This window comes from Mixophyes fleayi, chromosome 1, assembly GCF_038048845.1.
Source record: "Mixophyes fleayi isolate aMixFle1 chromosome 1, aMixFle1.hap1, whole genome shotgun sequence".
Classification (NCBI taxonomy): Eukaryota; Metazoa; Chordata; class Amphibia; order Anura; family Limnodynastidae; genus Mixophyes; species Mixophyes fleayi.
This window is the reverse complement of record NC_134402.1, coordinates 154,408,882-154,421,565: the sequence shown is the minus strand read 5'-3', so window position 1 is coordinate 154,421,565 and position 12,684 is coordinate 154,408,882. Positions and strand designations below refer to the sequence as shown.

The following is a 12,684-nucleotide window of genomic DNA, read 5'->3' as shown; positions in this document are numbered from 1 at the left end:
AAATTGGAAGGACTGTGCACTAATGGTAGTATAGCAACATTTTAGAAGTTAAAAAAGCGCCCACATTTTGTCCTGTGTGTTTTTTACATACTTGGGCTCAATGCAAAGGATCAATGCTAGCATAAAAATGGGCACCAACGTTTGACAAGAAACATTAGAGTTCAAATTGTTGCAAATTAAACCACAACAGATCTGCAATTTTGGTTACGGTTTATTAAAGCCACTGCTAACCAAAATGGAAAAAAAAAAAAAAAAAGAAGTGCCCTCTGCAAGTAAATCTCATTTTAGATATGGATAAATCAATGTTTTTTGTTCTTGTTTTCTTTTTATTTCAATTTTTTCTTTGAGGCTTTTTATTTTGTCAGGGATTCTATTAAGAAATGGATAAAGATCAGTTGCTCAGGAATAAATAATAAAGTAAATTATCCATTCATCTGTAATCTGTGCTTGTCCTTTGGGTCATTGAATGTTTAGCAACATTTTATTACTGTGGGTTATCTGCCCCTGTTGAACTAGGTTTTAATTATGTTTATGTTATTTTATGTTGTGTAATTCAGAGTGTTCAGTTGCATGTGCTTGCACTCATATAACTGGCTAATGAGTAATGTAAGCAATGTCAAGTAAGGCACCTAAGAAACATCTACCTCTGTTGTCTGTCTGGTTAATTATTCATGTATATTGCTTTTTCTGTTGCTAAAGATGTCAAATGTTTTTTTTGTCTTGGCTAACTCTAAACATGGGAAATTGAAGAATTGTTGATTTGTAACTTAAATCAACAATCCCACATATGCATTTTTTCTTACTTTAAATAGCAAGTTAAAATCCATTTTAAGTATACAATATTTTTCTTAATTGACCCCTTACAAATCATTCTCATTTTCAAAGTCTCTGTGGTGTAGACAAGTATTAACCCTTTCAAACTGACCCATATGAATGTGTTTGTGTGCAAAACAAAGCCACTTGGTCTGTTTAAAATGATTAAAATCCACCAATAATTATCGCTCACTCGCTATTAAACACCCAGTTCTGTCCCCACAAGATTTAGCTCAATAACTGACACCCTTTAGGAAGTCTTCAGTGGACTCCCTGACTTATGCCAAAATTACTTAATTTAATAAGTGTTCCTGTTAACCAAACAATTATCTAGCATAAATGTAGATTTATAATATCCAAGCCTATCTGATATGTGAATCCTTTAAGAACACAAAGACAGAACATTAAGTAAAGTTTTTAATATCACAATCACAATGCTTAATGTATAAAAAACATAACAAATGGGCGTACATAACTACAGTTGCATAACCGTTTCTTAAGATAAACAGGAATAAAAACCTACCGAAAATGCACATACTTTTTTTTTTTTTTTTAAAAAACCTCTTAAAGAGGAAAGAACAGGATATATAGAAAGAACATTAAACACAATAAACAATGTAACATGAATATACAAGGTGTTTCCTGTTATTTTATAGGTTTTATAAGAAATGGGGGGGGGGACTGGAAAGGAGAGAGAGGACAAAAGAAGTAAAAGGGAGCAGAGAACAAAAAGGGGAAAAGTAGACACTCAAAGTGCATTAACAAGCTTCACTGGGAATCAAACAAAAGAAGAAAAAAAAAGCGGTATGTAAAAAGGGAAGAAACGTCTTCTGCAAAAGGAATCAGACATGTACACGGTTTAAGTCCATACAACAGGGACCTGGGCTGGGGCGGACATGCAGTTACGACTCTCTCGGAGTCATGAAGCCCAAATTTGTGAGGTTTATCTTTCAAATAATAGGTAATAGTTTCCATGCATGCTTGCGTTATGCCAGACATAATTCTGCAGGGCCTGCATAAAAGGGGATGGGGATTCTTCCAGTGATTTAGCTATAAGGGACTTAGCTGCTGCAAGTATATGGGAAACCAGCTTATTGGAGGAAGCGGTCTCATCAGACAGTGGCGAGAAAGAAGGAATGACGAGGGGTCCTTAGTTACCCCTTTATCTGAGACAGAATTTATAAGCGAGAGCACCATGTCCCAGAATGGGGCTAAATGTGGGCAGATCCACCATCTGTGGAGCATCGTACCCCGCTGGCCGCATTCCCGCTAGCAGCTCGGAGTGGATTTAGGAAACAATCTGGATAGCTTGTCAGGTGTGTAGCACCACCTGTAGTACCGTTTATAAGTCGTTTCTTTGATTAATGTGGAAATCGAGCTCTTGGCAATCTCCCCCCCCCCCCCTCCCCCCTAACCTCTTCCCAGCAGGACTCATCCGGGGTGGGAGAGTCTCTCTTCCATTCCCTTTCATGGCGACCCTGCGTGTCACAGGTGGTTTCTATTAGCCAGCTATAAATAACTGTGATCATCTCTTTAGTGAGCGGGGAGTGTAAACATATGCGTTTGAAAAGGGTTAGGGGTCTTGGGGTATCTGGGAGGGAAGGACATAGCAAAATGTCAAATCTGAAAAAGTTTGAAAAAAAACAGGTGGAAAGGGTCATATTTTTGGCAGAGGTCTGAGAGACGTCCACGTGCCATTGACAACCAAGTCAGAAACAACCCCTGCACCAACCTCGATCCATTGCTTAAAATGAGAGGAGAATTACATGGGGAAAACGCAGATTCTTCCAGAATGAAGTCAAAGGAGAAACAGTAGTGGACAGTTTTCCAGTTTTCTATCTAACCCAGCACGTATCCCAAAGAGATATGCAAATTTGAGAGATGGGAGTGAGGAAACCGCGAGTGGTCTATCTGCATTAGGAAGGCCCCAGATAGAGGCTAGGAAATGAGTTTTCGTGAAATATGTTTGCAGGTCCACTCACGCTATGGTTCGATAAGGGACATAAGTGACCACAATTTGGCTCAGATGAGCCGCCAGATAGTAAAATGTAATATCTGGAAAGCCTTTTTATAGAACTGTATCTTTATTTTGAACATTTGAGAGAACAAAGCACTCCTAAAACAATAGAAAATGTATCACACACTCCTATCACCATCATACCTCCAGCACCAACAACTAAGATTTCTAGACTCTAGCAAAATCTCAAATTGAAAAATGTGTGATATAGAGGCTACCATGTATACTCAAAGTAGGAAAGACACCTTTTGCAGTACACTTAATCCATGGGGACTTAATGATAAGAAAAGTAATGTATCCTTAAATACAATAGGTATCATATTTAATAAAAACTCTGGAGTTTGATACATTTCCCACTGCTGTCAGAGTCGAAAACTATAAGGCTGAAAAGTCAATGAGAGGGTAGTTTTTGTGCACTTCTCCTGGGCTTGACAGAGTGTCTGCAGAACCTGCACAGGCCGTAGTGCAAGTAGGAATAGTTTCAGGAAAAGGAGGTAGCAACGGAGGCTAGACTGGAGCCCAGCAAGTCTGGTGATGGCGTGCAGTGAGAAGCAGGTTCTCAATAGTATGAAAGAGTGATGTGATTGTCAGGGACTTTATTGCTGGTAGCTGGATTGCTTTGTGTATGGCCAACATTAGTGCTACTTTTAAAGAATATCTGCCTAAAGCCTTAAACAAACAATACACAGAAATGTACATTTTTATCAATGGACTGCTTTGGGTGTTCTCCGCTCCCCATGACCATCAATCAGTAGCTGCCTCTTTGTTTCCCACAAGGAGGACTTGGAGCTGGACCGGGGCTCTCTGCCTCGTCCCATGAGTGGCCGCAGCTTCCCACGCAGTCTGGATGACTCAGAAGAGGATGATGACGAGGACAGTGGTCACAGCTCCCGCAGAAGAGGCAGCAGCTCCAGCGGGGTCTCCTATGAGGAGTTCCAAGTGTGAGTACAGAAGTTACTGTTCTGTAGTTGGTGATCGTTCATAAAACACTTTAACTAAATCATTGGGGCAGAAACTAGGAACTAGCTACATATGTTTTTACGGTTCTGTTTGTGAGAATTACAGTTTGCAGTCTATTGGCAAAGTGGATGATGTTATGTTCAGCTGCAAATTCAGTTTGGACTATGGAATAGAAACCATAAAAAAATAACATAATATATAATGGATTTTTCTTGTTGTCACATGTTGTAAGATGGACGTTGCCAGATAGAGAGAATTCAGATCACGGAATAGATAGGTGAGGCATGTGCTGTATACATTCCTATATAATGTGGAAAAGGACAGTCTTTTTCTCTCTTTTTACACTTCAACTTTATTTAATTCTTGTGACAGAGTAATATAAGGACTTATTAAACACTAATTCCTTTTAAATTCTGTAAACTGTATTGTGTTGGGCATTTCCAAGTCTGTGCGGTCCAGTAGCATTTTCAGTGCAAGGACAAACTGCAGTTCATAGTAGTGTTTGATTAGTTTACTTTTACTTAGGATTTACTTGTTTCTCCTACAGTCTGGTGAGACGAGTCGACCGAATGGAACACTCAATTGGAAGCATTGTGTCCAAAATTGATGCAGTGATTGTTAAACTGGAAGCCATGGAGAGGGCCAAAATGAAGCGCAGAGAGGTTCTGGCTAGACTTCTGGATGGGGTCACAGAGGTGGGTTTCATTTAATTATTTCTTTACATTTTTTTGCTGACTCATGTAATATCTAACTGGTGACCTCAGACTGGACTCTCTTTGTTGGGCGCCACAAGGTTTCCGCAGCGCCGTACATAGTACAAACAGTAGACCATACAGGGTTAAACAGTACAGAACGATAAACACAAAGTACCAATGCTTCAGTAACTCCAGGACAGCCATATGAAGTAAGGACAGAGCAGAAGAATAGGTATGGAGACACGAGGGAAGAGGGGCCCTGCTCATAAGAGCTTACATCCTAAGGGAGGGTGGACAAATCAGACACGAGAGGGAGCTGGTGATGCCAGGGGAGAGAAGAAGGTGCCAGGGCAGAGCCCCTTATTGTGCACATTATTTGCCTGAGTAATTGAAGGCAACACTTACTTGTAGTGGTCTGAAAGAGAATAACATCTGACTTTGTAAAACAAAATGTCATCACTGCACTCTGTAGTGTGTATTTAATGGACTGATAGTTTGTACGTGTACTACATTTCCACCAAAATATCTGATGTCTAGAAATAATGACTATAGGGAAAAAGAAACACTTTTTCACAATAAGCTGTACATTTTTTACAAAGGTATTTTTAAAATGAAATACTATTCGTAGATCCAGTGGTAGGATGCTCACCGTAGAAAAGGACAGCTATTTTTGTAAGTGTTAAAACTTTTGACCAAATCATCATTCAGGCGATTGTTTAGTAAGCCTGAAGACCATATATTTAAATAATGTATAAAGTCCATTTACATTGTACATTTTGGTATTTAGGATGAAAGACTTGGCCGGGATAATGAGGTGCACAGAGAACAAATGGAGCGGCTGGTGAGAGAAGAGTTGGAGCGATGGGAATCCGATGACACCGCTTCCCAAATGAGCCATCGTTTGGGGACCCCTAGTGGACCCAATGGTCAACCACGCTCCAGAAACTCTCGCCCTCCTTCTTCACAGTCTACAGAGGGACTTGATGGGGAAAGAGTTGCTGCCAATGTTCCAAATAGCCAGATGTAATTATGTGGTTGGTAATAGAAGTACGCTCTGTACTACAGAATGGTGATCATATACGAGAGGTAGACAACCTGTGGGTATTTAGCTGTTATAAAACTATAAATCCGGGGCAGCCATAGATTGATTGCCTATGCTGATTTTTCCTAAAGTTGTTCATACAGAGTAAATAGTGTACAAGCTTTTACTCACAGGTAGTTTAAAATCCATCTGAGGTGCGTTTCTTTATTCTGTGTTGGTGAACACGGTCTATGTGGACCTCACAATAGTGACCTATTGATCACCATGAGGAATGCATTGATTATACTGATTGCACCTCCTCCAACCCTTGGATAGACCCTGAATGCAGTGTTTTTTTACTATTGGTCCATCCAGCATGCAAGGAGTATAGATAAAGCTTTCCTGTGATCAACACTTTACTATCTTGAGGTCCAGTTGCCCTATAGTCACTGGACATGAAGTGTAAGACAATGGACCATAGGCAGAAATACCACAGTTTGAGAGTACATATAATAACAGTAAAATGTTGTCAGATAGTTGAAACAGTGTATTTTAAGTTACTAAACATGTGCCATCAAATGTATTGCAACAGTTTTACAAATATTGTTTTTATTTTTATGCCTTCATTTTAGGCATATATGATTATGTTGTTTTGAAACCTCTAAAGAACATTTTGACTTAAATCGAAGATAAGTTACTTCAGCGAACTCTGAGATGTCACTTGTTAATCATGGATATTAGATTACACTACAACACATACCAAAGTTGTTCTTAAAATTAGTATATACTTGTAAACGCACACAAATTGCTTCTATAAATGGGCAGGCTTGGCTTTTTCCACTCAGGGTCTGTATACTGCACTCTGTACTGAAATTACTTTATTGCTCTGAAAGAGCTTTCTTTCAGGGAATATAATTGCATGTGACATGATTTACACATGAAAGGCATTACTGTTTGTACTTTTCCACTCTACCTTTTGTTGATTACAGTATGTATTTTTGTTAAACAGATAAGGGGCTTAAGAGAAAATTATTCCAATATTTAACGTTCTCCTTGGCCCTACTGGGCCTGATTCATTAAGGAAAGTAAGGCCAAAAATGAAGTACGTTTTCTCCAAGACAAAACCATGTTACAATGCATGGGGTGCAAATTAGTTTATTATTTTGCACTTAAGTTACATACTGGCTGTTTCTTCATGTAGCACACAAACACTTGACAGCTTTATTTTTACACTGTAATTTAAAGTTATTCTAGGACATGCCTGACCTCAACTATAAATCTGCCATCACATTTTACAATCATCTCCCCCCTCCAATGCAGCATGGTTTTGAAAAGGTGAAAAGTTACTAATTTTTTTTGCTTTACTTGCCTAATGAATCAGGCCCACTGTGTGATTTACACTTCACCAGTTTTAATCCAAATAGGCTGTAGATATTTGCATATGAGAGTCCAAAATAGTAACAATTCTAGTGATTGGGACGGTGGGAAAAGTCAGTCAATGACCAAGATGTGTGGACATTCTCCGGCACCCTTTATTGTGGATCCATCCCAAGCACCGAATAGCACAATGTGCGATTTGGATATGTATAAGTTATCTTTTAGGCTTGTCTTCACAGCCCTGATATTGCTTGTTCTGCTGTCAGTATGTTCCCTGGGAATACAGAACTCAGCAAAAGGCAGATATAGTCTTAAAACGGTACACATACATTTTTGTTTAAACAGCGGCTGCTTAATAGTAACAACCCCTCTATTATTGGAGTATTAGCTTGACCAATAGAGCGCCTCCTATGTTTTCTGCTAAGTGACATATGTATGTCTATAGCAGAGATGAGTCTTGTTCTGCATTTGGCCACATGATTGTACTCGTTTTATGATCTGTACCCCAACCATTTCACACAGCAGAATACACTTAGTTGTCCGCCCAGCTCTACTCCTAAACTATAAGTTCTGCATAATGGTGACGCAAAAGCAGAACGCTGAGATTGTATGCGAGGAATTGCCCTGTTCTGCTGCAGAACCCTCTTTATTACATTTAGCTCATCTCTATTCTGTACCTTACCAAAGATATCTAGTGCGCTAGTCTAGCTGGAGCTCTGATCTCATTTCTGCATAATATCAATATGGGGTGATCGAGCCCAGGTTAGAGATGGCTCGGGACACAAACTCCCTTCTGATCACTTGTGGGGTTGTATAGAAAAATCTGCACAACACAGTGGAGTTTATTTACTAACATAATTCCACAAGTGCAGTAACCCATAACAAGCAATCAGGACATAACTTTATTCAGGCCTCCTAGATATTATTTTGCACCTATACTATTACCCTCAGCAGAGTTGAATACTGTAATATACATTTTAACTACCAGTCCACACACATAATAGAAACAGTATGTGCAATTTTAACAATTTAAAACAAAGCTTGTTGCACCTGTTTAACAAGTCTCTTTTATAAATCTTCATTGTCAATAAGAACATTTACAGTCATGGCCAAAAGTTTTGAGAATGCCACAAATATTGGTTTTCACAAAGTTTGCTGCCTCAGTTTTTATGATGGCAATTTGCATATATGCCAGAATGTCATGAAGGGTGATCAGATGAATTGCAATTAATTTCCCTCTTTGCCATGACAATGAACTTTATCCCAAAAGCATTTCATTGCATTTCAGCCCTGCCATAAAAGGACCAGCTGACATCAGGTCAGTGACAAGGCTGGAGATCACTCTATCATGCCGACAGTTAGAATATCAGACTGGAAGCTTTAAAAGGAGGGTGGTGCTTGAAATCATTGTTCTATATCTGTGGTTAGCTGCAAGGAAACACGTGCGGTCATCATTGCATTGCACAAAAAGGGCTTCACAGGCAAGAATACTGCAGCTAGTAAGATTGCACCTAAATCATCCATTTATCGTATCAAGAACTTCGAGGAGAGAGGGTCAGTAGTTGTGAAGAAGGCTTCATAGCGCCCAAGATCGTCCAGCAAGCACCATGACCGTCTACTAAAGTTGATTCAGCTGTGGGATCATGCACCACTAGTGCAGAGCTTGCTCAGGAATGGCAGCAAGCAGGTATGAGTGAATCTAACGGACAGTGAGCCGAAGACTTTTGGAGGATGGCCTGGTGTCAAGAAGGCCAGCAAAGAAGCCACTTCTCTCCAAGAAATACATCAGGGACAGACTGATATTCTGCAAAAGGTACAGGGATTGGACTGCTGAGGACTGGGGTAAAGTCATTTTCTCTGGTGAATCACCTTTCAGATTGTTTGGGCCATCTGGAAAACTGCTTGTCCGGAGAAGGAAAGGTGAGTGTTACCATCAGTCCTGTGTCATGCCAACAGTAAAGCATCCTGAGACCATTCATGTGTGGGGTTGCTTCTCAGCCAAGGGAGTGGGCTCACTCACACTTTTGCCTAACAACACAGCCATGAATAAATAATGGTACCAAAACATCCTCCAAGAGCAACTTCTCCCAACCATCCAAGAACAGTTTTGTGACAAACAATGCCTTTTCCAGCATGATGGAGCATCTTGTAATTAAGGCAAAAGTTATAACTAAGTGGCTCAGGGATCAAAACATCAAAGTTTTGAGTCCATGGCCAGGAAACTCCCCTGACCTTAATCCCATTGAGAACTTGTGGTCAATCCTCAAGAGGCGGGTGGACAAACAAAAACCCACAAATTCTGACAAACTCCAGGGGGTAAATGTATTAATGTCCGGATTCTTCAACGATTAAATTTAAAGCGGCGCTGCATTGTAAAGGGAAGTTTCCCTTTACAATGCAGCGCCACTTTAATCGCCGAAGACGCTGAACACGCCGGATTTGAAGAATCCGGACATTAATACATTTACCCCCAAACATTGATTAGACAAGAATGGGCGGCCATCAGTCAGTATGTGGCCCAGAAATCGATTGACAACATTCCAGAGCGAATTGCAGAGGTCTTCAAAAAGAAGGGTCAACGCTGCAAATATTGACTCTTTGCATAAACTTAATGTAATTGTCAATAAGTCGTTGACACTTATGAAATGCTTGTAATTTGACTTCAGTGTACCATAGCAACATCTGACAAAAAGGTCTAAAAACACAGAAGCAGCAAACTTGTGAAAACCAATATTTGTGTCATTCTCAAACCTTTTGGCCATGACTGTACACAACATTGTTTATTATTGCCCACAAAATTGTTTGACTGGACAAAATCAAGTTGTAAATATGTCTGTAACATGTTGTTACGGTTTTATTTTGTGAACAAACTTCATCTTGAAGTGCTTAAAGTTTCATGGATATCCGTGTAAGTTTTAAAAATTGCGCTAGAGTGTGGAAACTAGCAATGTTGAAATATGTCATATAAAAAAAACTGATAAGATTTTCTACATCACACAATGTTTTATGTTCGCAGTATCTGCCAAGATTACACTATGCAATGTGCCAGTTTGATAGTTCAAGAAAAAAAATAGTATAATTGTGTTAGATGAAGGGGAACATGCTGGCTGCTGGTATTGAAGCTTGTTTAAACTTACCAGAGACTATAACAGTAGTTCATTTGCTTCAATGGAAAATACAGAGTAGTAGGTTGAGTGATTTAATAAAGATAAACAAAGCACATCTAAATATTTGTTTAACCAACTCAGCAGACCACAAAAGTTGCATAGTGTGAGCTTGCAGATACCTAGTATGACGTAGAACCTATAGGTACAGTATGTTACACAAAGCACTTTAAAATAAAATAATTTGTATCTTTTTGGAAATGGTAATGTCTTGTGTGTTATTGTCAAGTTTTACAAGTGAAATAAAAAAAAAACCTAGAATTCTGCTATCAGGATTTCCATATGCAGTATGGTGTGAAAAGATTAGGAAGTGACCAAAGTTCTCTGTAGTTTCTTGGTGCCTTCCTTATCTCAACTGTGATATATTTTATACCTGGAATGGACTCAAATGTGCCAATATTACCAGACACAACTCTGCTTCTTGCCAAAGGCAAACTTTACATAAAGTACTTTTCTAGGATTTCAGATCAAGTGTACAAAGTAAGTTTGACTGAGGCATGAAGATTAATATCACTAAACATTAACAAATGATTATTCAAAAGTAAAATGACAAATACTCCTTTTTCTGTTGCTTGGGGTACACTAGTGATTCATATAGGACCAGCTGCACTTGTGACAGTAAAAGTTTAGCTGGTCCTAAGAATATATTGGTTACACACATCATGAAATTGCTTATGTGACCTCACAGAATCATGCAACTAAAGCTGAGTGTAGGCCAATCATAACATAGGTATACATGTCTGGTTTCTTGAGCCTAGGCTTCACACAGTGGGTTACACTGTACAAGATCCAGGCTGGGCAGTCGGATCTTTTCTGCAGGCACAGGTGCCTGTTAGTGCAGTAGAAAGGGGACAAAGATCAAGGGCTCATCAGTCGTCATTTTCAAACATGTCAGATAATGATCTGATTAATTTCAATCTAATCTGCCAAGTGTGTTTTTAGGACCACAACCCATGCGTTATCAGGCCAATTCACCAATATCTCAGCATATTAAGCACTTTAATGATTTAGAAAGTGATGGAAATAGGAACTCCTGTTTAGGCACATTTCACCAATGGCAAGAGCCACTAGTATGTCAATGTGTTAAGTCTGTATGTATATATTTATTTTTACACCAGCACACTCATGTTGAGGTGTTCTGCAATGAAACCGCAAAACCAGTCCATAGAGAACATTGATTTATTTCCATTTATTTTTTAAATGAACTTAGCATTACTTTATAACTGTGTGTTGAAGTATCACAATTATCACACACTTCCTCTCTGCAATTAGAATTGTTCCATTACAATTGTTACAAAACAAATTTTAGTTGTCTTAAATATATTTAAAAAAAAAAAAGTTACTAAAAATTAGAACTCTAGTGTAGTATATTATGGACATTAGTCATAAATAATTCTTAAGTATAATTTACATTACTGTAAAATACTTCCATAGGACATACAGTCGAGCTGAAAGTCATCTATTGTGCGTGTGTTCAGTGATTTATAGGCGAGTATCAGGAACAAACATACATAGCACGGCTTTCATTTTGTTATTGCTACTATATGTATCCCATATTGTGAAGTCACAATTGTCCAAGGTGCCATTTAAATGGCATCTATATTAGAAATGTATTCAGAAACTTACATTCAAATCGTACTGGGCACAGATATTTAAAATCAGTAGTGAATCTTCAAGCTATGGATGGTAAAATACTGGCTACATTACTTTGATTGAACACACTGTGCTTCAGCCAAGACAAATGAAAGATCACTTAGCGATTCAGTTCATAGACAATATGTACAAATAAACATCTATCCGTGGGTGGAATTTAAAGTGTTGTCTGTAGCTCGTAGCTTATGTGAGCTTCTTCATAAAATATAGCTTCAGATAGGCAATCGTGAGGAATATAAGGGTCATTATCGCCAATGCCAAATGGTTCTGCCACAAGCCCCAGCCGCCTAGTTCGATTCCTTGGTTCAATAAATAATCTTCACCAGTGGTCCTTCAAAAAAAGACAGAGGAGGGAAAAAGTTAAATCTGGAACTAATAAGTAACGTATTTTTGGAACTGGCTTTCATGCTTTGTGTTTTTTTTTACTACAGGATGACATTGGGGGTCAGTATACATAGATCACAGCCTATTCTGAGACACAAAAATGTTGTAATATCGAAATGCTTAGCATGGATTTAGATTTTTTTTCATTAGTATACTATATTATATCAATAAAAGGAAGCTACACATTCCTTCTATTACTATCATCATTATTATTATTTATTGGATGCCACAAAGGGTCTCTAGCGCCGTACAGAGACCACAGCATTACAGGACAATATAATAAACACAATGTAGTTAATGAACAGACACACAGGGCAGTAAGGTATAAGTGAATATCAGAAAACTAGAAAAGGGAAGGAGAAGAGGTGGGGAAATGAACCACAGCAAACTGGACCTGTGCCCAAGAGTGTCGGCACAAATAATAGGATCACATCCAGTGATAGATATGCGGAGACCAAAGCCAGGAGCCCAGGGAGGAGATGCAATTAAGCTGGCGTGCAGAAGGCAAAGGTAACAAGAGGAGGAGTAGGAGGCTCTGCTCGCAAGAGTTTACAATCAAAGGAGGGCAGACAAACAGCAGACACAAAATGATGAGTCAGT

The 12,684-nt window shown here is 38.9% G+C and overlaps 2 protein-coding genes across 7 annotated transcripts in view; one reads left to right on the top strand and one right to left on the bottom strand.

Moving 5' to 3' along the window:
• The window catches only part of PKD2 (polycystin 2, transient receptor potential cation channel), a 42,583-nt gene extending 32,335 nt beyond the window's left edge, over positions 1-10,248 (top strand). Inside the window, exons 13-15 of one of the 2 annotated variants that reach the window (XM_075201966.1) lie at positions 3,611-3,771; positions 4,338-4,485; positions 5,273-10,248. In XM_075201966.1, the coding sequence (XP_075058067.1) occupies positions 3,611-3,771; positions 4,338-4,485; positions 5,273-5,512 (549 nt within the window). In that variant the 3' untranslated portion in view covers positions 5,513-10,248. Of the gene's footprint in view, positions 1-3,607; positions 3,772-4,337; positions 4,486-5,272 lie in introns of both variants that reach the window. The other variant, XM_075201959.1, reaches the window with a different exon arrangement.
• A 964-nt stretch (positions 10,249-11,212) lies between these two features.
• The window catches only part of ABCG2 (ATP binding cassette subfamily G member 2 (JR blood group)), a 136,106-nt gene continuing 134,634 nt past the window's right edge, over positions 11,213-12,684 (bottom strand). For all 5 annotated transcript variants that reach the window (XM_075201921.1, XM_075201912.1, XM_075201928.1 and 2 more), the window contains one exon: positions 11,213-12,031. In XM_075201921.1, the coding sequence (XP_075058022.1) occupies positions 11,884-12,031 (148 nt within the window). In that variant the 3' untranslated portion in view covers positions 11,213-11,883. The remainder of the gene's footprint in view (positions 12,032-12,684) is intronic.